Source organism: Coturnix japonica, chromosome 3, assembly GCF_001577835.2.
Source record: "Coturnix japonica isolate 7356 chromosome 3, Coturnix japonica 2.1, whole genome shotgun sequence".
NCBI classification, from domain to species: Eukaryota; Metazoa; Chordata; class Aves; order Galliformes; family Phasianidae; genus Coturnix; species Coturnix japonica.
The window spans coordinates 61,174,732-61,202,070 of NC_029518.1; the positions used below are offsets into that span (position 1 = coordinate 61,174,732).

The following is a 27,339-nucleotide window of genomic DNA, read 5'->3' on the forward strand; positions in this document are numbered from 1 at the left end:
ATACCAGTGTGAGCACAAGGGAGTAAGAAACCAATTTATCGCGGTTTGGAAGAAACTGCTCCAACTGAAGGGACACGCAAGGAAAGTTGTAGACAAAACAGCAATGACGACAGTGAGACTCCTTTTCCAGGTCCTTTTTCCAAGCACGTGCTCTGGGCAGAGCAGCCAGATAGGATCTGCAGCACCATAAATCAGTTTGCTGCAAAGCGAGAAGAGAAACGGATTGTGAAACGAACTGTAAAATAAACATCTAATGTAAACATGGAAAACGCAGTGGTTTGTTTTTTCTGTCTGGGAGCCCAAGTCCAACCCCAGTTACTGGCTGGCTGCGCCGTGTCCTCTTCCAGCCTTGGGTTTTCTGATAAGCAATCACTCACCCAAAGCCTCCCCATCATGATTTCTCATCCCAGCCCAATCCATGAGGCTTTCCACTCACAGCATCTTCTCATCCAGCCCATCCTCCTGCTGGGAGGGCTGACACGTCCTCAGCAGAAGAAGCTGGTCAGCTCTGGGACAACCCTGACCTTATCTTCTGTGCATCTGCTTCTGACCATGAAGAAGAAACCTGCAGGGCAGGGGGTCTCTTCAGAGCTTGTGCTCTACCCAGGAAAAGGAGAACGTGTCTTCTGCTTGAGATGTGCCTGGGGAATGAGTGAGGTCAACATGAAGTTTCGCAGGGGCAAAGGGAGAGGCTGGAAGGCAGGAGGAACTGAACTGTTCCATCTGCTTAGCGGGCAGCTGGGTCCCATCTGTACCTCTCTGTGGTGTGGGGCACACCCCGGCTCCTCTGTCAGTGCACCGAGACAGCATTGCTCAATGCTTGTTGCCCTCAGCCCGGGTGAAGAGATAATGATTTGCTACTGTACACAGAGACCTGTGCCTCAGGTAGGAAAGGGCAGAAGCCTCTTCACCTTTCTTTTCTTGCTGTTTTGTTTTGTTTTAGGGCTTTAAGTCTATGAGGGAAGTCATAGCAGCACAAGTCTGGGAGAGGCTGCAGAATCCAGTGTGTCTCAGCTTTGAGGCAGGAGCAAGGGAAATCCAGGCAGACATTTTTCTCCCTAAAGCACACTTAACAACGAAGATCCCGTACGTCTAAGAAAGTTTCAACCACCATCTAGTTAGGAGAAATGGCCTACTTTTAGTGCAAATGAAACAGCGTTGTGACCTCTCCTTAGTGGGCAGAAGGATGACTTTGGTAGCCTATGACACGAAGAGAAGTTTGTTCTCTCAGTCTGTTCTGACATACTATCAGCCTTTTTCTGCAGGTTTCCATTCTCTCTTTGAGTGTATCTATCTCCTATTCCACCAGCCAAAGCTACCACTGAAAGTGAGATTCTGGCACAGCTGCCCAGAGAAGCTGTGGTGCCCTATCCCTGGAGGCACTCAAGGACAGGTTGGATGGGCCCTGGGCAGCTGAGCTGGTGGGGGGCAGCCCTGCCCACAGCAGGGATCGGAGCTGGGTGGGCTTTGAGGTCCCCTCCAACCCAAAGTGTTCTATGATTCTCCAAATCTGTGGAAGAAAGACTTCTCCTCCTGCTTGAGGGCCCTACATGTCCCATGGCTGCTGGGCTCATGACACGGCCACAGGCAGAAGCTGCTGACAGCTCCCGGCCCCACAGCCATGGGCATGCAGCCAGCGCTGGGCTGGGTAGACAACATGGAGACCACAGGATGAATGTGGCAGGAGATTAAGCTGAGGGCAGGAGGATGGGACAGGTGGGAGCAGAGATAGCGCATGGGGCCCTGCTTTGGAAGCCTGTGAAAGCTGATAGCTGTTCACGTGTCTTGGTTGACAGAGGACTGGTCCCCACCTCCAAGTTTCTCTCTTGCAGTTCTATTAGGAGGAGGGCAAGGGCTGAGAGGCGACACATGAGCCAAACCCCTGTGGAACAAAGCAGGGAAATCCCCGCAGGACTGGGACTTGTAGCTGATTCCAATGGAAGAGCTGGCATCCTGCAACACACCACTGACTGGTGCAGCACAGCCCTGCCCTTGGACATGCCAAGTTTGGGAGTGTAGTGCTTAAATGCAAACAAGGCACTTCAGCAGTTTATCATAATGGAGATTTCAGATAAGAGCAGTCGGAAGAATGAAATTCTACTCTACCCATTGCTGAATAAATCTTTGTGCAGACTTTCATCCAAGTGCCAGATTCAATCCGCTTTTATACCTTGAACAGCTGAGACTCCTGGCTCACAAGTGATGTCCAGGGCAAGGACAGACCAAAGAGAAGTATGTCTGTATGGAGGTGTCAGACAAATCACCTCTGCCTGATCTTTCCTTAACCATGGGCTCACCCAACCTTCCTGCATGATAACTCTGACCTCCAAGTTAGTCCCGGAATGCTGAACACGCATCTATAGAGGGCTGCCAATTATAGTGGAAAAGAAACAGATAAGAGTTTTGTTTGCTCCCAGAGGAGGCGATCAGGATAAAATGTTCAAATTCTCTTAACCTTCAAAAGAAGTTATCAGATTTTTGACTCTGTGAAATCAAGATAACTGGAGGTTGCCAACTTTATTTCATGTATTATGGAACAGGGTCGCAAAAGCAAGTGCTGCCCACGAGCAGATGTGGATGGTTGCTGTGAATCGAGTCTACTTCTTGACATCCATTTCTCACAGAGAGGCTCAGCAGAGCGCCAACAAAGAAAGACACTTCTAGCAGGAGACAGGCACTCCTTTTTCCCATTCCTTTGGCTGCAAGGTTTGCTCTGGAGTGCTGTGCTCCATCACTTTGTGCAGCCCTACCTACTGAGAGTGCCACGGCTCATGCTCAGCTCCACATCTCCCGACCTTAGCAGACCCCTGAGTGCAGCCGAGTTTACACAGGCTGCAGACCTGCTATTCTGTGTGAAATAGCACTTAAGGTTTGCCCAAACTAAAAAAGTTCCAAAGTAGCTGGACCAGCAAACTCTGCCTTCAGACTTAGACATAGCTTGTAGCGCTGAAAAAAGGAACTTCCTCGTGCCAGCAGTGCAGGAATGCAGGGATTGTGCTGGCAAGCAGCTCCTGCCACACAACTGTGTCCGCACTAGGATTCTCGCTTCTATAAAAACACCATTAAAATTAATCATACCCACAACTGGTATCACTGTCCCCACAAACATTTTAATATTCGGCATTAGAAAAGCAGGGAATGTAATGAGTAAATCTTTTCAAAGAAAGACTTCTGGAGATCAGAAGTGAGGAAGAGCATTTTCATGTATTGCTGTATTGCTCATGTGGAATCACAGAAACATGGGATCATCTGAGTTGGAGGGGACCCTTAAAGGCCATATAGTCCAACTGCCCTGCAATGAACAGGGACACCTACAGCTACATCAGGGTGCTCAGAGCCCCATCCAGCCTGACCTTGAGTGTCTCCAGGGATGGGACATCCACCACATCTCTGGGCAGCCTGTTCCAGTGCCTCACCATCCTTATTGTAAAAAATAATCTAAATCTCCCCTTGGTTTGTGTGAAACCATTTCCCCTTGTCCTGTCACAGCAGACTCTGCTAAAGAGCCCGTCTGCTTTCTTCTTAAAGCTCTCCTTTAGATACTGAAACATCTCTTTCAATTTCACTGCTCACACAGAAAAATCCCCTCTTAGGTGCAGTCCACGAGGCAGCCAGTCGGGAGCTCCCACTCCATTCATTGGTGAGGGTGGGCCAAACTGCACAGTGACAGCACTCTGAATGAATTCTACTTTTACTGCTTTCCCCCAACTTCATGTCAAGCACGGGATGCAGATTTCTTTAAACTCACACATCATTTAGGCCAACTGCTATTGCTGAATTGAGATGTTTTATCTCGGTTTCCAGGTTCAATCTTCTCCTTGTTATGTCATCAAAGCATCAATGGTTACAAACAGGAGACACTTTGCTCTGAAAAGCCAGCATTGTGGCACATGTGGAGCTACTACTGCCGTCAGTCTGAAAAGAAAATCCAAGCATAAAATGAAAACCAGCTAACCAACCCAGAATGAAATTTCAGGATTTCATCAAAAAACTGTGTTTTTTTCTAAAGATTAAGAAAACTACAGCAACAAAACCAACAATCTTTTTTTTTTGTTGTTCTAATGGAATTCTTTGTGCTTCACTTTTATATGATAGTAACAGCGAAAACAAAATCCCCCTGGCTCTGTGAGGTGGGCTGGGCACAGAAGCCATGAGGTAGCACTGGGATGACTCTGGTCTGTCTGCTCCATCTGCCCTGGGCTCCACTTCACCCAAGACATCCTCCCTTTGGAAAGCAAGGCGTCAGGCACCACGACTCCAGCAGAACAAGAGGCAGACTCCCAAATGTGCTTATCTCAAGCTTCTTGAAAGCACCCCTCACTTCCTTGGCAGCGGTAGCCAAACACCAGCTGCAAAATGTTGTGTTCCCTGGTCTGGTTTAACCAGCAACTCAGCACATGCGGTGGGAGCTCCCAAAATAGCTCCGGGTTGCCTCATCAGTCTCGGCAGCAGCTCAAAAGACCTTTGGTTTTCTGGGACTTGGAGAAGTTTAAGATGTTGGAACTTATTTTGAAAGTATCCTGTCAGATAAGGATGAAATATTCCACGGCCGGGTGAACCACAGGTCACCGTCAAGGCATTGCACAATGCAACCAAGGAGGCTTAGCACAAAACTTGCACAGGATTTGATCTGCTCGCTGCTGTCCTGACCTAAATTCGGATCAAAGCTGAGGCCCTCCCATGTTGGCAGCTTGCTGGGCTGAAGGCTTTCATCAAGTGTCCTAAATGCCAAGGGAGTCATGCCAAGGAGGAGGACAACACAGGTCGTTCACTGCCAGCAAAATAGGTCCATTTTCCAGGAGCTAAAGCACAATTCATCCCAGTAAATGGCTATTTTCTGGCTGTATCTCCCTTCTGCTCTTTCTTGGAATCATCATTTGCTTTTGAAAAACTACTTCCAAAACCATACACATCTGTGGCTTCCCATCAGGGCAGGAGAACAGCGCTTGCTGATGTGCCTCATGTTTCTCATCACGCTCTCCTGTGCCTTGGCAAGCGCTGTTGATATGGCTTTCTGCTGAGTCAGGCTGCTGGTTTTCTTATCCCAAATCCCAAACGGATGGTTTCAAGTACTCCAGACATATTTCAAGCACAGTTTGAAACCCAGCCAAGCCCAGGGGGACACAACTCTCTTCTGGCCGCCTTGCAGCTGGGCTGGTTTTCTCCTGGGAAGAGTGAGCTGGGCTGCAAGAGGGAAATGCAATATCATCCCAGGGGACACCTACCAGTGACAGCCTGGCCCAGGCAAGATGTCAGAAGGACTTTCTCCATCAGGCGAGCGTGCAGGATTTGGTGTCACCTTCCTCACCTGGCACCTTTGCTGCTCTGTTGCTCCACACTTGCCTCTTTGCAGAGGGGTCTCATCCCTGGTTGCTCCCCTATCTCCTTCACCCATTGCTCACGGACCAGATCCCATTGTGCAGCATTCCCTGCCCCACCAGCAGCTCTGGAATGGATGGCTTTGTTAACTCTGTGTAGCAAGCTGTCTGCAGTGGAAGGGATGCTAAGTCACTGGCAGTCCTCCTGGAAATGCTTCTGCAGAGCTGCAGGACTTCATGCATGCCTTATGGACCCATGACATCCCTGGCGTCCCCTCCAAGCCCCCCATTCCAAGTCCTGCATGTAGATGTCCATCACATAACAAAACAGCAAAGGCAAGTCTGCAATGTAGAGATCCATTATGCTTTATTTACATGCGTCACCATCTCTTTTACAAACTAGATTACAATTTAAAATGGAATACACAAGGCAATATCTACTAACACCAAGTGGAGTAAGCACTGCGTCTCTACTTCGTTTGGAAAGGGGCAGGTTTTGCTCCAAAACAAACTTCCTTCCAATCTCTGTGTAGTAAGGTAATATATCCATCCAGGGCAGCATCTTATTATTATTATTCTTATTTTTTTTTTATTTTTTTTTTAAATTATTTTATAAAATCCTCAGTAAGACTGCAACATGAGAGTGTCTGCTTTCAAATGAAAGTACAAGATAGCCCAAATGAAAAGTATAAACTGTTCAGCTCTTCGGTATGTAAAGACGGCCATGCGCGCTAAGGCTGTGGATTTAATATTCTCCCAATCGACATGGCTTGAAACAAAAACAGATAAAACAGTTTTACAGATACTGTATACATATTCATTTTTTTTTCCCAATCATGCAACTTTTTTTAAAAAAAAGTTAAACATGTGAAGCCAAATGTACAATCCGTTTTTCCAACCCATAGGAACAAAATGTATCTGGTCCCCCTTCGCATCTGTTGGCAACTCCTAACAAATATTGTGTACTAAAAACAATTACAGGACACTGATTGCCAAGCAATGACGTCATTCGAGAGAAAGACATGATCTAAAAGGTTGTATTTTTGAATCAGTGGCACAAAAGTTTCTGGAGTTGGGTGGTGGCCAACCATCCAATTATTCTCAAGAGAAAAAACAACAAAACAACTTATAAGAGTATTAAATAAACCCCCAAAAATGTGACCAAGAACTGCATTGATGCCACCTCTTTAGACCTTCTGTAAAGTGTTTGTTTAAATGACACCCGTGTAATTGTTCTGGGCCTCCACCTGTTTTACGCGCCTTCAGAAGGACAACTTAGCAGAAGAATGTTCAAAAAAACTCAAAAGGCCAAAGTTTTCAAAAGGTGGCTTCCCCAAATTAACTATTATTTTCATCCTTACTTTGACACCTACACAAGTGACCCTTGAGTTCAGCAAGACGCAGTTATTTTTCAGCACCTCTGGACATGAGGGCAATTTTTAGGCACCTCAGCATGCGGACGAGGTGGCCCTGGGGGGCAGCAGGCACCCCTGCGTGATTTGAGAAGTGCCAGCCCCATGACACCAGATCCACGTCCCAGACTTTCAATGCCTGACGTGAGGCACTTCAGTTTGAAAGTTTTGGCCGCAAAAACGAGCAACAGAAACCAAACCAAACTGAAGAGGTTGTCCAAGTCCATCCCCCTTCAGCTAGTGCTGAGATGATAGTCTCCAGCATAGGGGCCCAATGTGGCCTAGATACACCAATGGAAATGCTCTCCTTGACATTGCTGGGAGGTAGATTAAGCCTTTCAGTTGCTAATGCTTTTAATTAAAAAAAAAAACCAAACAACAACAACAAACCTTCTCTGCCATTGATTGGCTGTCTCTGAATCAATTGTCTCCATTTTCTGAGCAGAGCGGACCATGTTTTTCTCTCTATTTATGCCAGTGTGATCTAGCTCCAAGTTCAATGTAGCAAGGCTGCCCTGGCAGAGCACAAATTGCCACAGGCTGTTTTAGACTAAGGGGCCTTCCCTTGCACTGGACAAGAACTGCATTCATACAAAGGAACAAAACTGAACAATGGGTTCTTGTCACCTCAGCCATCCACCACCACATCAATACTGGTGCTGCCTATATGCACCAGACACCTGGCAGGTGGCCTTTGGGAAGGCCCCGGGACTCACTGCGGACATCACCTGTTCCATGGAGCTCTGCTGGTGGCCAAATCCTCAGGGTATGGGGACAAGCCCAGGTTGGGGCAGCAACCACAGAGCTGCCTGGAGAAGGAGCACCAGAGGACAGGCCTTTGGTGTACGCTCACATTTTGGGGTGTGCCAGGAGGCTTGCAGGGAAGCCCTTGACTGATTCTGCTCCGAAGTGTCTGTGGTTGGACTGATAAGCAAAGTGACACCTAGGCCTGGTGACCTGCGGCATGCTAGGGTTTGCTAACAACCAACCTCCTTGAGTATGGGGATGGGCAGCGGGTGTCAGCTACCTCCCATGGATTTAATCACCTAGTCCCCATGCTGACAAACAGACCAAGCGAGTGTGAAAATAAAAATCTCCTTTTTTTTTTTTTTTTTTTGTTTAGAAATGAGAATGACAAACCCTTGGCTGCTTGGAAAAGTTGATATGCTACAGGGCAACAACAACCACAACTGCACAGAGTTTACACAGTCATTACTGCGGGATGAAACCAAGAGGTGCATCTTTACGAGAACACTGTGAGCGTGAGGGGGGCTACGTTACGAAACAAAACTTCCATCACACGGGGAGCTGTTATTTCACCAATATCACCTTGGGGACCTGGAAAGTGAGGAGCGAGGAAGGGCCCATGAGCGCTCGCGTGGGCGTGCATGACTGTGCGTGTGCGGTGGCAGTGGCGAGAGGGAGTCACTCCACATTGCATGGTACACGGACCGGTGGCAACTCATGCACTGAAACTTTGGGTTAAAATGCTAGTTGGTTTTCCTAACATCCATGCATAATGATCCACTTCTGTACATAATAAAATATATTTATATATTTATATGCATAATGCCTTTATGCAAAGAAAAAAAAAAAACTTCATATATCACTTTGGAGAATTATGTATACACTGTCCTATTCAGAACGTCTTCATACCAAGTTCTTATGTACCATTGGTGTTTTCCCCTCTTCTTTTTATTCTTGTATCCCTCCCCCCAAGATACTAAGAAAAAGTAATCAAACTTTCCAGATTATAGAGAGGATCTATACAGCACCATACCTTTTATTCATTATTATTATTATTCATTTTACAAAAGAAAATCTTAAGAAGCAAAATATATAAAACTGCCTTGTCTTTCAGTGTCATTTATCCTGTTACAATCTATGCTCGTATGAAAAGCCATTTGCATGATACTGTCACCATTCCCTCTCTTGCTGCTGCTTCTGCAATGGATTATATACAATGAGAAGGAAAAAAAAACAAAACATCAAGGATATGTCAAAAATAAAAGGATCACTGATGCAATAACACACACTGCAACAACCTGTGCCTGGACACCCAGTGCTGCCACTGCGATCAATGTGCTGATGCACATGGCCTGTTTGCTCACCTTTCCTGCAAAGGAGAGTGCTTCCCTTTATTTCTGCTCCCCAGACAGTTCCTTACAGGTGGTTATATGCTCAACATGTCTGGCAGCAGAGGGGCAGCTCAACCTAAAAGCAGGATCCCATGGCAGCGAAGGCAGCAGCACCTGTGGTCAGTCCATCCTCACCAGCACCAGCTGGGAGGTCTGCCTCGCTGGTTTTCCTGGCTTTGCAATCAACCCTGGCTTGATGCTTACACAAAACGTGGCCGTACCATTAAGTTAAAGGAAAGAATGAGAAAGAAACAAACGAACCAACCCAACAAGCACACAGATCACACCAATCGCCTCTCTCTGGAATTCAGTTGGTTGTTGGTATCATGAACGGTGTCTATCTGGAGAGCCCTGACATCTCAGCAACGCTGGGTTATGATCATTTCCTTGCACATACGCAGTGTTTCAGATTCCCCAGTGAGAGAAAGCAAAAATGGTCAAAAATCTACAGAAATCAAACTGGAGGTTGTGGGAGGAGGGTGGGCAGACAGGGAAAAACCTCCAAAAAGGAAAGCCAACTTAAAACATCCCATAAACCATTAATATATTGAAACACCACATACTCATTGACAAGTAACTACTGTAAAGGCTACACAGTGTGTTCTCAACAGGATGGTGCTGAACATTGTCTCCACAGCAGGTGCTTGGCCATCCCAGGAAAGGAAGATTTTGCATACTTCAGAAATGAGTTCAATTCCAAAGAAAAAGAAGAAAAAAAAAGAGGAGGATCTTCACTCAGATAAGGGGCCTTTTAACAGTCTGCTTTGTTAGGAAAATAACGCAGGGCTCGCAAACGTCATAAGCTGTAAACAGTATCACTGTCCACTTGCTGACAGCAGATTTGGCAAAGGGTTCTCTCTCTACATCTCGTGTCAGTTTGAGGGCCTGGAAAGAAAGAAGAAAAGACAATGAGATTGCTATGTGTGGGAACAAAAACCCAACCCTACAAAACAACAACAAAAAGCCAAAGCAAAGCTCCAAACCCAACCACAGATAACACTGGCAAGCAATTTTAGTTTGTTTTCATCCAGAAGCTTCAAACGCATAGCAAAGGATAAGTTCACACCATTATCCCTCTTGAAAACGCTTATCTCTTGCCACAGTCTCCATGTGTTTCTTTTCTGGCTAATGGCAAAGTGTAATTAAAGAAGCCCAGTACATGACCTACTTGCCATCCATATTTCCAGATGAAGCACGGACGGATCCTTTGCCTTCTGGAGCTTTTTCATGATCACCCTCTCCATCACATAGAGGTGTCACCACCATCAAGAGGCTGGACAAATCTGTCAGTACGTGACATTAAACACCAGCCCTGAATGACAGCCAAAGAATGCTGCCCAAAAGTAGCAGCAAGGAGCCACCAATTTTAGGTTGGACTGTTCTCCATGAAACGTGAACTTTTCAACACACCAAAAGGTCAGGTTTATGAAGTTGGGCAGAGCCTTAAGGATACAGGTAGGCCTCAAAGGGATTTTGAAAAATATATACATTTAAACATTCCCATAAAATCCTTTCATATCTTCAGGAATCTCATTTGGTAGCCACCTGTATTGCTCAGCATGTGACTCTTCAAAGATTTGGCTTCCAAACCCAGGGCTCAGCCCCCATCACCCAAAGCCTTCTGAGGACTTTCCCTGAGACGAATGACTTGAGTTTTTTCTGCCATGCAAGAAGAAGACGACCCTCGCTGAAAGCACAAAGCAATCTGAGTCAATTACAGGGATGTTTTTTTTCCTCTCTGGAAAGCCTGGTATCAGCCACCCTCAGGAAAAAACATGGATTTAGGGGGACTGCTGGATTAATCTGGGAGTGCAGCTCCTGAGAGGGAAATCTCCCAGCGTTACAGAAAGGCTCTTGTGAGATGACTCCATTACCGCACAGACTATTCTGAGGCTTCTCCTTTTTAAGGTTCCAGGCACTGATCCTATGATAACATTTTATTAAAATGACCTATTCTGATAATGCTAAATGATTGATGGAAATTTAATCATTTTGTCTGATGGTTATTAGAGCAACAGTGTGACAGCTGCTCCCTGCGCCATTAGGGGAGAACTTCATTCAGAGTGGCTTAGGGAACAGACAGATTGTGTCTTTCACCCAAACAAAATTTGGCTTTAGCCTTAATTACGTGCAGGGTTTTGGGGTAGACTGTTTTACGAATAAAGGGATTTCCGACTGGATCAACATATTGATTTCCTCGTGTCCAAAGAGTAAATTAATGCTAGCCCTTTGCTAATGTGACTGCCTGGCAACAACTCCATTTGGTGTGTGTGCCTCTGTGGCCACAACAAGGTCACCAGCAGACAGACCTGGTAACTCCCAGCATTAACCCAGCAGTGGATTTTTTGTGGAACAAATGAATGTCTGCCCATTGCAGGGCCGTGCTCCCCCACTTCAGCAGAGGTGGAACTCACTCATAGCAGAACTGAAACACGTTCGGTTCTCACTGTTCTGTTTACACAGACTTTGCAAATGGATTAAAAAAATGGAAAGAAGCAGATCAAAGTCTTAACCACTGTACCTTTAAATTACCCCGTTACAGCCCATAATAGACCCATGCACTCTCGCTTTCTGTCTCACCACAAAAAGCCTCTGTCAACCTTGAGTTAGTTGCCCACTATTACACAGCAATGAAAGCCATACCGGACAGGAAAGTGAAAATTCCAGCTACACCTCCATGCATGGGTGGTCCTCCACCACAACCGCCCAGCTCTCCCCCACCCCAGCATCTCCAGCTGCATCCTTGGGCCACCACTAGGATTTCTCATGCTCCCAATGGCTGCTGGAAAAGCTGTGTCCACAGCATCCCCCACAGCCCCCAGAGAGCAGCGCTCAAAAGCAGCGAGATGGCAACAGCTGGAGGCTGTGCAGCCCTTACAGCAGAGCTGATATTTGGGCCCTGTGGCTCACAGGCACGTACTGCAAGTAAGGGCAATTCCACTCTGTTTTGACCTCCTGGGCACAGAACATTGGAACAAAGCACATCTGCTGGACATCACAAGAAGCCCAAGTACTTTATGAAACTACAGCTTATGGAACCACACACACATGTGGTAGGAGAAAATGAGCACTTTAAAACAGAAACAGAAAAAGGATTAAATTAGGGGTTGTTCAAGATGAACTCTTGCTTTATCACTTCCCACAGACATTCTGAGCTGTAGATGCTAAATCTGCTTATCCCATTCAGTGGAAGAGCAGAAAACAAAACCCAAAGATTTCTGTATTTCTCAATTCTCCCGTTTGTAAGCAGTTATGTGGGAGATAAGGCACATTCTGAATTTTTCTACACCCTCCTATCCTCTACTTTGCTATCGACCTGCTACAAATGCTACCCTTGCTTTACTCTGGTCCAGCTGTTGGTTGTGATTTCCTTCCCCACCTTCACATTTCCTAAGCTCTGTATCACATCACATCTCCACCATCTAAGTGGAAAATGGTCTACCGAGCCCTACGCCACTTAGTGGACCATCAGAGAAGCTCTGAAAGATCATCTGCTCCATTTTGTATTCTCCCTTTCATTTCCACCTGTGGCAATCACACAGCATTGGACGTTTCTTCAGATTGCAAAGGCAATGGATGCAGTGATGCTCCTTAAGGGCAAGGCACAGATGATGTGCACTGCTGTTATGTTTATCAGTAAGCCAACATCACTATTAGCACATAACACGGATTTGCAAAAAGAAAAGTGATGTACTCCTTCACGCTATCATAGTACTAGGAACTACACAGCCAGCACACAGCTCCTCCATAAAGAAGCCTACTGAGTACCTCCTCATTTGGCTGGAAGGCTTGATTAGTGCATTGCAGCTTGAAAAACAATACCACTCAAGGCCTGTAAAACAGCATTTTCCCTGGGTACCACTCAGCAGGAACAGGAAATCCCAATAATGCCTTTTGCAAGTAGCAGGCCAGAGACTCACGATGGAAATGTCTTGAAGGAAATGCATGTCCTTCGGTGACAAATGTGCATTTGATTTGGTGTCTCTGACCCTTGCTTCTGTCATCACCCCCAGCAGTACAGCTTCTCCACTAAAACAGAGTAGGCTCAAAAAGGAACACTTGACTAAGAATGATTACAGCTTTTTCCTTAAGTTAATATTCAGCCATAGGCTTTCACAGCTCAACACTGAAGAATACAAAATATTTGTTAAGAGTTGAACAAGGAAAATAATTGTTGTGGCTTTCTGTAATGACAAAGTTGCAACATGACGTTTTTCATAAATCACAGAAAGGTTTAGGTTGGAAGGGACCTTAAAAGATCATCCAGTTCCACCACTCACGCCATGGGCAGCGTTGGCACCCACTACACCAGGCTGCAGCATGCCCCATCCAGCCTGGCCTCCAATACTTCCAGTGAGATCTCCACAACTTCTCTGGACAAGAGAAGAATGAAAAACTGAAATGCTGATGCCATGGTGGTACCTTTCAAGCTTAGTATATGCTGCACATGAGTGACACTGTGCCAAAATGCAATGCTGAAGTCAGGATGTGAAGTCCAAGGAAAAGAACAGAGCTGGCAACTTCACTCAGCTTCTTTCGAAGGCCTGAACTTCCAGGCATGTCACAAATTCACTGTTTTGCTTTGAATTGTACTTAGGGGGAAAAAAAATCCTGGTTCAGACTGGTGGGCAGGGAACAAGAGGAGAAGAATAGAAAGACTAAGAAAGCAGCACAGAACTTGGGCATATGGGAGCTAAAAATCTGCTGCGCTGGTATTGCACAGGCATGTAAAGCACAAAAGTGTATCTTTTCCTTCTGTTGCTGCCTTTTCACTCCAGAACACATTGCAAACCATAGCAGACAAACAAATATTTTGGAAGTAAATGTAACTAAAGATGTCAGATCATTCTCTCTCCCCATGTCACCTCTGCAGTAAAAGGCTTGCCAAGGACTGCAGGGAGGTGCCACAACTCAGGTTGGATATTAGGAACAATTTCTTCTCAGATAGAGTGGTGAGGCAGTGGCACAGGCTGCCCGGAGAGGTGGTGCAGTCACCATCCCTGGAGGCATTCAAGATATATGGAGATGTGGCACTGAGGGATGTGGTCAGTGGGCATGGTGGGGTGGGCTGGTGGTTGGTTTAGACGGTCTTAGTGGTCTCTCTCAACCTTAATGATCCTATGATTCCATGGCTAATGATGTGTGTTATCCTGACGGACCTTCCTCTACCTCCTCTTCCTTTGCAGAGGCCAATGCAGTTTGTCATGTTCATAATGCCACTATGGGTTGCTCCTGAACAATAAGCAACTTGGAGCACCACAGAAATTCACAACCACCCAACGCCAAAGCCTGTCTTTGCATTTTGTACAGAGTAAGCCTCTATGAAGATTTAAGCCAAACCGTATAGCATAAATGACTTTATAACTCACCACTTAACTCACCTAAATCTACATTTATCTTGCCATGCACTTCATAATTTGAAGAAACAGAAGAAATTTTACTCTTTTCTTATTCTATTCTTCCTGTAGAACACAGATCAAACGTAACCAAACCACGACTAGATTATCATCTTTTTATGCATGTCAACAGGTTTTAAATAATAAAAAAAAAAAGCTGAATTTTCACAACCGTTGATGAAAACTACTCATAGAAGCACAGGAAAATCTAGGCTGTGAGGGGAACTTCTGAACATCATTTGGACCAATCTTCTGCTGAACCTTAGCTTAGGTTACTCAGGACCCTGTCAAGGCACTCCAGAGCTATTTCTAGTAAGAGAGTCCATCGTTCCTCTGGTCAATTCACTTCACCTTGGGGGTGGGCAAGGTCCCTTCTGATTGCTTTACAGATGGGTACAAAAGGAGACATCCAGAGAGAAACTGGCCCACCTGTATTCACACACTTGAAAAGAAAAACAGATTGGGGTTTTCCTTATGTATTGGGACCCGATACTAAACAACCTAATTCACAGGGAATTCTGCACTTGCTTGCGAGAGGAGCAGGCTCATACAGACGACACTACATATGTCACTGTGTTGCTGCCCATACAAAAAGACCATATGCTGCGACACTTGTTTTTACACCTCCAGATATGTCACTGTGCAGTGATGCTGGCTTTCCAGCACGAGCACTGCTGATATCCAATTGCCTTTGAGAACCACTGCATCAGGCTGGATTCAGACCTCTGCCCTGGCCAATGAAGAAGAGAGTAGATACAAGGCATCACCTCCTAGAGTGCCTCCATGCTTCCTGCTAACATTTTATGGTAAATTTTATGCTGTCTTCCCTTCATGGGTCTGAGGAGGTCTCCTGAAGGAACTCCTTGTTCCCCTCAATGTTACAGATAGCGCCACAACCGATTGAGGGACAACGCTGTGCTCAACACAGCACATTTAAGCAAGATGCCATTGGACTAATGAAAGTTAACTATATGGAGGAAGAAGGCAAAAAACGCTTGCTAAACTGCCTGAATAACAGTGCTATGGGTACATGAGAGCACTGGCAAGGATACCCCTACTGCTGACAGAAAAAGATGGGTAACTGCTGTACACAGGAGTGTACAACACAAAAATGGAGGAGCTATTTGCTCATGCTTTTGAATCTGGAGAACAAACACTGGTCTCTGAAGTGCAGAGTAAAGGATACCTATATGACAGGAAACATCCTGAATTACAGGTTTACAGCACTGTGGGATCCTGCCATCTACTCTTTTTCTGAGTGTCCTCACAGAGTGTTTATTTTTCTCTGCCAAGTACAAGCCAATAATGCTCATATTGATCATTCATAAGGATTTTCACCAAGAAAAATCCTCTATCATGACTTAGGAGCATCATAGTAAGGCAAGAGAGGGAAGGCATTTCCTGAAAACCAGCTCTCTATGTCTGTACAAAATAGTTATCTATGGAAGCTTGAAGAAGCTGTTTGCAAAAGGAATCAGCACAGGGAAAAACAAGAGGCAAGATGTCAAACTAGCTAAAAAGTGCGTGACCACATGCTGTTCTCCACAGCACCCTCCAGGAAACTGTCCTTTTTCCCCCGCAGCAATCACAGACAGCCATGGCTACAGCAGCCTCCTTCAGCTGAGCCACATCTCCGTCCTTTTACTGCTCAACAGATGTCTGCTCTGCCAGGCTCCAGCAACGGCTGCCCTGTGTGGTAATCTGAGCGGAAAAGCTGATTAAATGGCCCCACAAACCAGACTAAGGCAGAATGGTCCCACCACCCAACTGCTGGTACCTGATTTAATGGGGCCAGTGTCCCCATGTACCTCACAGAGGCTCAATCGGGGTAACTTTGATGTGACTGTCCTGCTGGAGACGTGCTCTTCACCACCAGCACGGAGCATCAGGCTGTGAGCATCCATCCTCTCTCTGTGGGCCACGCAAGAAAGGCTGGCTATTAACCCACAGCACCACGCAGCTGCATGCTTTCCTGCTGCCCACATCGTACCTGCACTCTCCGCCTGTCAAGAACACAAGGCTCTCTGACTGTCAGTTCATCACTGCGGCTGAGCACTGAATTGCAATGAAAAAAAGATCCTGACCTTTCCCCAGCTGCATGACGCTATGCTTCTAAAAAGAACCTCTTAATACGCACTTCTTCAAGAAAATATTCTTTTTAGGGGGCTGTTTAAAAGCCTGGCTCAAAAGATGGACGGGAAAAAGCAAACCACCTGTAAGCATTCCAGCTATCAGGCAACAGCACCATGTGGGACCAAGGCTGATCCGCAACTCTGAACAATCACAACAGCTCATTCACATGAAAAAGACAATTTGCAAAGACTCGTTCTGTAATAAAACCCGAGTGCTGCTGATGCAGGGAGGAAAGCACTGGGGAGACCAGTCAATGCGGGCTGTTCTAAAAATATCAGTTTGTGCTGTCATCTGGTGAGAGTATGTCATCCTGTAATCTTGGCATCTGCAGGGACAGCAAGTTTCTGCCTAATTATTGCTGCTGAATCACATGACAAAGCATGAGGCACTGAAATATATATATATATATCTGTCACAAAAACAGAAGAACACCCAAACCACACGACCAGACCAGCATCTTGGCTTCAGCCATCCTTCATTCACAAAGCAAGTCTGTGGACAGAATTCTGTTCTTTTATAGACCTTTTCCCTCAGCTAATAAAACCCTAAGCCAAGGGCTTAGCAAAGCACTTCCAGAAGGAGCAAGGGACTCACAGCATGCATGTATTGGCTTCTGCTGCCTTCACTCCAGCTGAGTAAAGGCCAGGTAGGCATCCTCCTGAATCACCTTGCCAGGCCTGGGAACCTTGCTACACAGGGCTGCCACGAGTGACATAGAACTTCTGAAGCCAAGCTGGGAGCTGTAGGGACTGAAGCCCAGCTGTGCATGAGGTGGCAGCAGCAGAGGCAGCTTTCTGTGCAAGGAAAAGCTGAAACACCCTTTCAAGTGTGGGACCAGCCCTTGGGGAGTGAGGAGCCTGCTTGGGGCAAGCCCTCCTTGGAGATAATGGGACCCCTGTTCCCAGTGCAACAGTTTTCCACACAGATATTTTTGTTCAAAGGCTGAGCTGGGTGTGAGTGATGCTTGGCGAGTCACAAAACCACCTTTCAGAACCTTGGCTTGTTGAAACAACACTGAGACGCTCAAAGCGTGCTGCTGCCTTAACCACCAACCTGTTAGAAACGGAGCAGAAGAATTTGCTCCTCTTGAATTTCCTTCCTTGAAGGTTAAAGCCCCATCTTGGCTCCACACAGGAAACCCGCCAGCCCTGCCCAAGACCTCATTTACTGAAGCTAAGAGAGGAGGAAGCAGGGCTGTGGCCCTGAGGCTGTGGGGGCTCTCAGGCAGCAGGCTCACCAGCTCCGGTCTCCACAGGTCAGCTCTAGCAGGTAGAAATGGTTTCTGGATAAGAATAAAAACCACCTTCCTCGTGGTATGTCTACTCAGGGTGCTCTGATTCCGCTGGGACAGACTGCACCCAAACAGAGATCTCTTCATGTGGAATAACCTTTTCAGATGTACTTTTACTCAACGTTGTTATCCTCAGACCTATGGGTTTGTCTTAGGTATGAATTTCATCCAGAAACAGGCAGAATGGAAATTAATAAAGCAGCAAGCAGTCCAAACAGATATGGACTAATGAAATATAAACAGGCATTTTACCATGTTTCCTGAGAATCTGCTTTATCAGAGGAGTTAGCCGCCAAATTCTGTGAACAAATTCAGGATATTTCTATTAGTGGCTTGTGTGCTGTACTGCCGCAGTAAGATGACTTGGGACTTCAGCGATGCCTGGATTGAATGAATGCCTCTAAATGCTCTGTGCTGTATTTTGCATCTATTTCCAAACAAGTCAGCGTGGCTTCAGCACAACTCTGCTGCAGCGCCCAGAGGGATCCAGCTAAATAGCACATTAAAACATCTCCCAGAAGATGCAGCTCGATGAGTTTTGCAGGCAGCAAAACCAGCTCAAGAAGTTCCTGCCCTACTTGCATGGAGCTGCCCTGCACCCCTTCCAAGCCCTGGCAGCAGTGCTGGCTGTGGGGCTCTCTTGTAAGATGGATCACTGAAGGAACGGAGGTAAATACAGCTTCTCTGGGGAGTTCTGACACCACAGGAGACGCTGCTGAAGTGAACGCTGATCACCAGCTCATGACAGTCCAGGCAGCTGCGAAATTCCCCCACTGCCCTCCCCGTCAGTTTGCTTGAGGTTACTCTTTGCAAACACCAAGTCCCTTCAGCTCCACTGGCTGAGAGGGACACGGAGCTAACCACCATGTGGTGTGAACACAAGCAGAACAGGATGTAAAAACATGGGGTATCCTGGAGAGAGGTTATGGAATAGCAACTAAATGACCTCCAGAGGTCCCTTCCAAAGCCCTGTGATTCTGTGATTCGTGTATTGACAAGCAAGCAGAAAGAACAACCCAATGATTATCTGCGTGGGTGGAGGGCAGATACAGTGCTCTTGGGAAGTAAGTGCAGGTAGGGGAACAGAGACCTCAACTAGCTTAACAGGGGAATTATGGCTGTGTGAATAAGGTACGAACAAAAGTATATTGATTTCTCTTTTCTTTTGTGAAAGAGGAAAAACCAACCAACCAAATTCAGTTATGAGCACCAATTAGGGCCTGCTGAAAGGCTGGAAATGGCAAAGCCTCACAGGCAAAAAGCCAGCGCAGTGGGAGCTGGTAAACATGCAAAGGCTTATGTGCAGCCTAACTCATCATGGTGGCACAGTCTGCATAGGCCTTTGCCTTCCCCAGTGAACAGAATGTAGTTGATTTTCTTTTAAAGAGAGAGAAATAGGCTTCCACAGATGACTGGTCAATAATTCATTGAGGAGAGACACCTCTTTAAACAACTCCATCCCCTAAAATGAGGCTTCTCACCCAGATGTATGGGTTCCCCTCCTCTAAGGCACACCCTGGGAAGGACTGGGGTGGCCATGCTCTCCCTGCATGGCACAGGACAGAGTTAAGAGGCAGTGGGGAGCTGCTGCGAGGAGGTGGCTGATACTGCACCTCCCTGCTGCTCCTACGTCTCCCCATCACTTTCTATCTACACACAGCACTTGACTGTACTGAAACAGGAGGCTGCCTTATTGTGTGTCATACAATGCTGTCAGTAACATCTCTTTTTTAAGCATATTGTACTGCTTTGCCTTGGACAAAAATGGGTTTCTAAATTCCAGCAGCTCATGTACGTGGAGGAGGAGACAACAAAGGTGACCTGACACAAGGTTCTGCTTCATAGTTCATGAATCACTTTTTTTTGTAAATTCCCTTTTCTTTCTTAAATGATCAAGCACTGAAACTGAAAACAAAACCAGAACTCAGCTGGCACCATAGCCTCGCCACAATGCATGGTCAGTGGAATGCAGCATCCTCTACAGCCCATCGTTGCAGCCCATCTCCCAGCCTCACCCTGCAATGCTCTCCCTTCCAAAGCGATGTGAAAGAACCAGAGGAAATCATCTGCCTGGAAGAGAAAGTACTGCACAAACCACTGGCTCCACTGGAGCAAGGAAGCTTTGCAGAATGGCTACACCAAGGAGTCCTGAGCAGTTTTGCCCTCCCTTACAGCCAGCAGATCAGCACACATTTTGAGGGTACTCTAGACACATAGGGAGATACTCAGGAAGCTCACCACTGCTGTTCACATACTGCAAAGCTTCCCCCAGCACATTTACTGTGAAACAAAGATTGAAAACCCAACTGAAGATTAAGGGGTCACCCACAAGCAAAGTCAAAAGACAAGGATTCTCTCTTTCCATCCCTCCCCCAGAAAATAAGTAAGTTGGAGGTAAGCTACAAAATGAACGAATGCCTGAATGAATGATACTCTGCACCCTGTTCTGAAGTTTGCAGAATGCTTTCAATAATTTATAGCCAACCTCTTATCCTACTATATTTTGAAATCTGCTCCCCTATACTAATAAATAAACAAAGGAGAAAGGGCACTTTGCATGGAACCTATTCTGTGAGTCAGTAAATGTATGTCTAAGCAGTCATGGGTAGGGGTGGGAGCCCACAGAAACACAAAGGATGACAGAAACAATGTTTACAGGCTCAGATGCCCCCACTTGCAGATAAATACTGAAAAAAACCACAGCAATGTGGAGAAAAATAATGTGAGGAAGCTAACATTTGATTAGCACCTATGTCAGAACCCAAGCCTACAGATACTCTCTCAGTGAAATTCAAAAGGAAATGACACCTGCTCTGGTCTTGTGGGGGGCCAACCATTTTTGCATAGTTCTAACACTTAAAACAGGGTGTTCCTGTGACCAGGATCCTACTTTTGTTATTACAGCAGTATTTCTCCACTGACCACAAAGCCCCTGCCTCATCCCTATGTAACACAGCTTGGCTACGTGTGGCATTGGCTGCAGAGAGGAATCCGTCTGTTGCGACTTCAAAGAAGACAAACTGGAGCTCTCTGATTCCTAAAACCCACAAATATTCCACCTTTGTTTTCCTGATTTGTCATTAACGTTTCTTATGTCTAAATTAAGAGGGACACAGCATCAGAGGCGTGCTGACCGTGCTGCAGCTCAACAGCTTTTATAGCTTAGCCTCATTTCCCTCCACACCTCCCAGTTTTTCTCGGTTGTGCCTGTTGCATACCAAAACATAGCAAGCCATTGCAAGCCAAATTAGCATTATTAGTGTGCACTAACAATTAAGTGGTTGGTGCAAACTCCAATAAAACCAAGCATCTTACCACATCTACAGGGCACTGACCTGTTTGCCCATTTTCCCTGTCCTCAAAGATCCTTCAGCCTGGTACCCAACTCTGTGATGAAGCCTGTTTAGCACCAGTGAAGTTCCCCACATTCAGACTGACAACGTTCTGTGCTGAGATGAGGGAATCAAAGTTAAAATCCAGCCCATCTGCATCCATGAGTTCACTGCGGATAATGGACTCCATGTCACACTCCAAGCTCCCATTGAAAATATCCAGGTCTAAGTCACTTGGGAATTTCTCGTGTCCCATGACTGGAAGGTTCATGCTAGAGGAATACAAAGAGGAGCCTGAGAGAGGGTCAGAAAGTGTTTGCATAGACTGATTGACAGGTGACTGCTGATGTTTGGATCCCAAGCTGTTGGAGTCATTCAAGCCTATGTTACTGATGGAATTGGACAAGGCACGGCTGCCGCTAAGAGGAGAGCTGTGAGACTGGTGCTGGTGATGGGGCAGGCTCTGATTGACCAGACCGCCCTGACTGGACTGCGCAGCAAACGACATCATGGGGTCATTGCGGAGCATTATATTCCTGCGGGAGTTCTGGGCGGACACAGCTGTGCTGGCCTGGGACATGAGCGGGTCAGACTGTGTCATCATGACATCGCTGTGACTAAGTGCATCCGAGGCGAGCAGATCCTGCAGCGTCTGGTTGTTGTAATGAGAAATGGAAGAGAAGGTAGCCTGCTTGTTCTCCTGAATAGTCTGCATGGGCGACTGGCGGAGGGAATTCAGGGACGACGGCCCAAACACAGCGTTGTTGAAACTACTTGAGGGGGAGCCCAGCCCTGAACTTTTGGAACCATACGGAAAACTGGAGCTTCTCTGCATTATCCCTCCCGTGGGCGACTGCTGGGAGGAAGGGAGTGTTATATTGTCCAAGAGGTCATCCATGAGGTTATCTGTTAGTCCATCGTTCAAATTCATTGTCCCAGCCATATCAGTCAACCTAGGCAACTCCACAGTGCACGGTTTGTTTACTGAGGGGGACAAGCTCGAAGGACTACTGTACAGCATAGGAGAAAGTGGAGCGTCATCATCTTGAACATCATCCAGCTCGGTGCTCGCCAATATCGGTGACAAGCGGCCACTTATTGTACTGGCGTTTGAATTTGTCCGGGAGCGAAAATCTGTCCAGGCATCCAGCTCATCACTGCTGCGGGAAGTTGGGCTCCCCGGCCACTTGGAGAGCTGTGAAGGGCTGTCCTCACTCGTCTCCTGGGCAGTCTGTAGGGCTGCCTTTTTCTTCGCCGCCCGCCCTCTGCTCTTTGTGTACTTGTTGCTGTTGTCCATGGACACAGCGCGTCTCCGAGGCGCCTTGCCAACTTTTCCACCGTCTGGATTGATCATCCACCAGGAGCTCTTCCCAGTGCCCTCATTCTGCACCCTGATGAATCGGCTGTGGAGCGACAAGTTGTGTCGGATTGAATTCTGCAGGAAAGGAAGAAAACAACATGTCAAGACCAGCATTCCTTTTGCTACCCCAAATCTCAATCGTCACAACACCAACTTCACAAGAAAACGACATGAATCAAAATACTGAGCCCCCCTGGTTATCACCGGGGTTTCTTGGGTGATGAAAATGGGAAGGCTGGAGCATGAGAGGACCTTGCCAGCATGCTGCTACTCAGCAAGTGCCATGCCTGCACTAGCTGGGCATTCCTGCTACCTACCCTTATGACCCAAAAGCTGCATCCTAAGGAACAGAGCTAGTCAGGAGCTAGTAGAGACAGCTGGGAACATCAGAACAAGGGAACAGAATGTCTAGCTCCTCTTTGCCAAGAACCCCCCCCTCTCCTGGGATACGCATGAAACCAGAGGCCACTGCTTGTGCCCTTAAATCACTCAACAGTACCTGACTTAAGGGAGCTGCACTTCTCCCCTTTCAGCTCAGGACAAACCTCTACATTAAGAGCAATCTTGCCATCAGCTCAGTGAAACAGAACGTGCAAAGTCACTGCCTAAGTCTGACTGGAGTGGTAGTCACACTCACTGCAGCCTTGGCAAATGTCTTTTTAATTCTCCATCGGCATGTGTGTTTGTGTATTTATTCTAATTCTTGAGCAAACTGTGTGTGCCGCTGCTCCTCTCCCACGGGCACACTGTGCATAAGCTGTGCTTGCTCTCCCGATGAGACGCACCAGAATTACGCCTGTACCACGGCAGCCAGCCAGATGTCCCCCCACTATGGTATCTTCATAGTCTTCAAAACGTGACATGACACAGCACACAGTGATACGCTGTAAGCTGCAGTATGAGGCTGCACACAGTTGCACGCCCCACACTGCACATGGGGAGGTGCATTCACAGCCTTGCTCAAGTCAGCAACATCCCCAGTCTGAAAGCTACACCAGCTCAAACCAGTGATCGTCACCCCAAAACAAGCAGCAGAGAAAACCAGCCCACAGTAGCCCTAATGAAAATCTCACTCTGCTCATCATAATGCTGTTGAGCTTAAAATACAGCTCAAAAAGGGACACGCAAGTAGTACTGGCTACTGAGAATGCTTCCAGAGGACTGGACTTTTTTTTCCCCCGTGTGCAAGGCAAAGATTTTTGGAGAGCTGCCATATCCTTTTGACATAAGTTTTACGTTATTCCTGCATGTTAAAGATGATCAAGTTTAAAAAGTTGAACGAGTTTTGGTTTTAGTTTTTTTTCTTTTTTTAATTACGGCAAATAGCAGCTATAGAGGATAAAATGACGTTTGTTCTACCAGCATGCTTTAAAAGCACAAAGTCAACAGGACCATAACACTGCCAATCCATCTGGCATAAGCATCCTTCATTTACAAAGCGCTGAAGAAATTCCAGGTTTAAATGGACAAAGAATGTGTCAATCAACAAATCATTCGCAAGCATCTCACTGCTCGCAGCGCTGGGATAAATGCACATTTGACATAAGTGAACTGGATGTATAAAGAAAAACAGCCCAGCTTTTTTTTTTTTAAAACAATTCTTCTCGGTATAAGATGCCTTTTTCCCGCTAAGTGTTGTGGCTTTTGTCAGATTGTGAAATGGAAAACACGCCTGAAATTCTTCTCACACGCAGACAGCAGACGCATTTGTGATTATCACTTAATGAAAAGAGGAATCATATTGACTACAGTTCAAAATAGCAACTGCTTTGTTTTAAACAATTTGCGCAGAGCAGCAGACTAGGCTTCGCAGACACACTCGAGACAAGTTTGGGTTAGCGCTTCAGCTGTAAACTTGTCTACTTCCAAGAGACTGTAACGCCATTATAATATGTTGGATTGAGGTGCAGCATCATAGTTCTTCAGTCTAAGGAGAGAAAAGGCCTTTTATTGTTTAGCTGCTGACATTTTAAGCGATATTTTGAGCCTGGTAGAGGTCTGCTTCTAATTTCAAATAACCAGGCACCACTGCTAACTTCCTCAGGTTCTTCCCAAGTGCCTGGAGACTGCTGACTTTGTTTTCTCTTGTTGTTTTTAAATCTTTCCCGATATTCCAGTTTGTACTGCTTCAATGCAGGCAGCTTTTATGTTTGTCCACTGTGGCAAATGTATGTGAAAATGTGGGGATCTCTCCCAGTGGTAGGATTATGACAACCAGAGCTACAACGCCACATCAAACACCGTAACGCACACAACCTAAACATGATGGATATAAGACTAAACAGCACAGTGATAGCTACAAATGAAAATATGCATATATATGCCTCAGAAAACAGAAAAGAAACACCTGAGGTGGGCCATGCAGCCTGCCACTTAGCTTCAAACATAAGAACACTGAGCCAAGTGCCATCAGCTAACGGTTTGCAACCTTTGGTCTTCTCAAGAATTTCTGCTGTGTTATTATAACATCTGGTCTAAAACAGGGCAAAATCCTAAATGGTCAGTTGGTAAAACCATGAAATTCAAGAGCATTTCAGGATGAGGGCTCTTCTATGTGTGTATGTGTATGCACGTGTGCAATTTGCTTATTACAGTATCTTTTCACTCACAGTTGGTATTACAAAAATAATAGAAGAGTGCAATAATACTTTTGCACTGAAAATTGGTGGTTATGAAAAATCCAAGCGGCTTGTTTTCCTTTACATTATGCAATATGCCATTTATGCTCTAGCTTCTGTTTTTCTTTACTTTTCTCCTGTAGGAAGGCTGTTTTCTTAAGCATAATTAGGGGCCAATTTATTTCTGTGTACCTCATCTCCACCCTCTGTTCAAACACCGCCTTAAAACCCACTTCTTTCGTACAGCCTCCCATGCTGACCTCGTCAGCAACAGTATCTCAGTTTTTGGTTTCTCCATGTGTTGGGTGCCCTGCCAAATCAAATTATGGCTGGATCCTGTTATCCTTCCACATGTGAACTTTGCTAGACAAATCACTGAGACTCAGAACTCACAGGAGGGAAGGTTGGTGTGCTGGGCTACTGGCTGCAATCTAGAATGAAATAATTGGGCTTTCTACCTGTTTCTGAACCATCATCGAATGCACATGACTGCTTAAAATACAGGATAATCCTGTGGAACCTTTTATCACAGGGAGATGCATTAGGAACATGACCTTGCAACACACCACAGAGGAACTGGAAAAGCAAAGAAAGTACAGTTTGTGATTTGAACCTGCTGCTGCTCAAATTAATGGGGATTTGTCACCACTTTATTTGGAAGAAAGATTAGGCCACAATGACTGAAACAAAATACATTTTTTCCATACCACAATACAACAAGAAACTTTAAAAGATCTATAGAGGAATGCCCATGAATCTCTCCTGGAGACCATATGTACATGGGACAGATGTTAGCCAGGCCACAGACACCTTGGAAAGAGCTCAGATACCAATGATGGCTGCAACACGAGGACAGTACAAGAGCAGAGCAGAAAAGAAGTATGATGAGCTCCTCCCTTTATTAGCGTCACTATTTATACTTGACTTGAAGTAATCTGCGTGCCCTACCAAGACTGCGATTCTTGCAGATAATATCAAGAGCATACCATACGGTGCCCAGCTGGGTCCCAGCCTCTCTTGAAGGGGTCCTGCAGAAAGGAGTTATTGTTCCTGGAGACGAGGAGGACCCAGAACAGAGGAACACATGAGATGGGGCAGATGTGGTGTGAGCGGAGGATGATGCATGAAGGCAATGTGGCTATGCTCAGCTGCCAGCTGCTTAGAGGTTACTGCAAATTCTCATTTAAAAAAAACCAAACGTACAGCTGTGCAGAGTATTACATGCCACCGACAGATGTCAGGTGGTGTGCAAGGCTGAGAAGAAGATGGACAGGCAGGAGTGTCCCTGCTGGGGAGAAAGGAAGCTGAACATGGAGGGGGCAGAGCAGGCAGAAAGGGAAGGGTGAGGACCAGGGCATTTAGAGAAAGGAATGGCAGTGGGGTGGAGTGGAGCACATCCAAGCACAGCAGAAGGGGAAGATGTCAGGGGAAGGCATTACAAAGCTGAGTGATGGTGTCACTGAGGTGGGTGGTGGAGAATGGGATGGCAGTAAGGCCTGCAAGAGGGCAGGACACCTCCTCAGCCTCCCTGCCATGTGCACTGAGAGACCATGGGGTGAGACTTCTCCCAGACAGCTTCTGTGGTGAGGAAACCAAGCCACCAAGCCTTGAGCAGAAGGGGTGCTGGCATGCCCACCACCTCTCCATTGCTTCCTTCACTGAGCACTTTTCTCCACCGTGCGCCTTGTGGTGTTCACTAACCTGTGTGCTGATGTGAAATGGCAGGCCAGGAGGTGGCCAGACAGCACACTAGGTCTCACTAGCAACACATCCCATCTGAGGGGCCAGAGCAGCAACATGCAAGGAGATGCTACTTCTCCCAAAGCCACATGGGGCATCAGTGCTGACCAAGGTCAACATTGCTCCACTGCTCTCAATTCTGTGAATACTCCCTGAAGGTATCAGCAGTGTTTTTGCTCATGAAAATAAATGAAATCAGTTACCATGTCCTAATTACACATCTTTTTTGGTATTTTGGTACAAGTGCGAACATATAAGCTCCGTGAGAGGACATTCAAACTTTGCCAAGCTGCCAAATACCCAGTTTGGTGCAAACTTATAAATGAGACTCTTGGAAAAGCTTAGGCCGTGCGTTATTTCAGCAAGGAACTGTGGCCAGGCCAAAACAGCAAATGCTCAAGCCTTCAAAACAGAGCAAATCCCCCCCGCTCCTCCTGCCCATGTCTGCTTCAGCCTCTTCCAAACTGTGTTTACCTTGTGGAGCCCCGCCATTAACTCAGACACCAGCTGCAAGTGCTTCCACTGCAACACAGAGTCTTTTTTGTCTGGGAGCAACATGTGGTATCAATTTATCATTCTCAACAACGCCACAAGGAATCCA

General features: G+C 46.3%; 1 protein-coding gene across 1 annotated transcript in view; it reads right to left on the minus strand.

Moving 5' to 3' along the window:
* Nucleotides 1–5,661: 5,661 nt before the first annotated feature.
* FOXO3 (forkhead box O3) overlaps nt 5,662–27,339 on the minus strand; it is an 80,394-nt gene continuing 58,716 nt past the window's right edge. The window contains exons 2-3 of the mRNA XM_015858632.2: nt 21,024–22,455; nt 5,662–9,753 (exon numbers count right to left, since the gene is read on the minus strand). Coding sequence (XP_015714118.1) covers nt 21,058–22,455 — 1,398 coding nt within the window. The 3' untranslated portion in view covers nt 5,662–9,753; nt 21,024–21,057. The remainder of the gene's footprint in view (nt 9,754–21,023; nt 22,456–27,339) is intronic.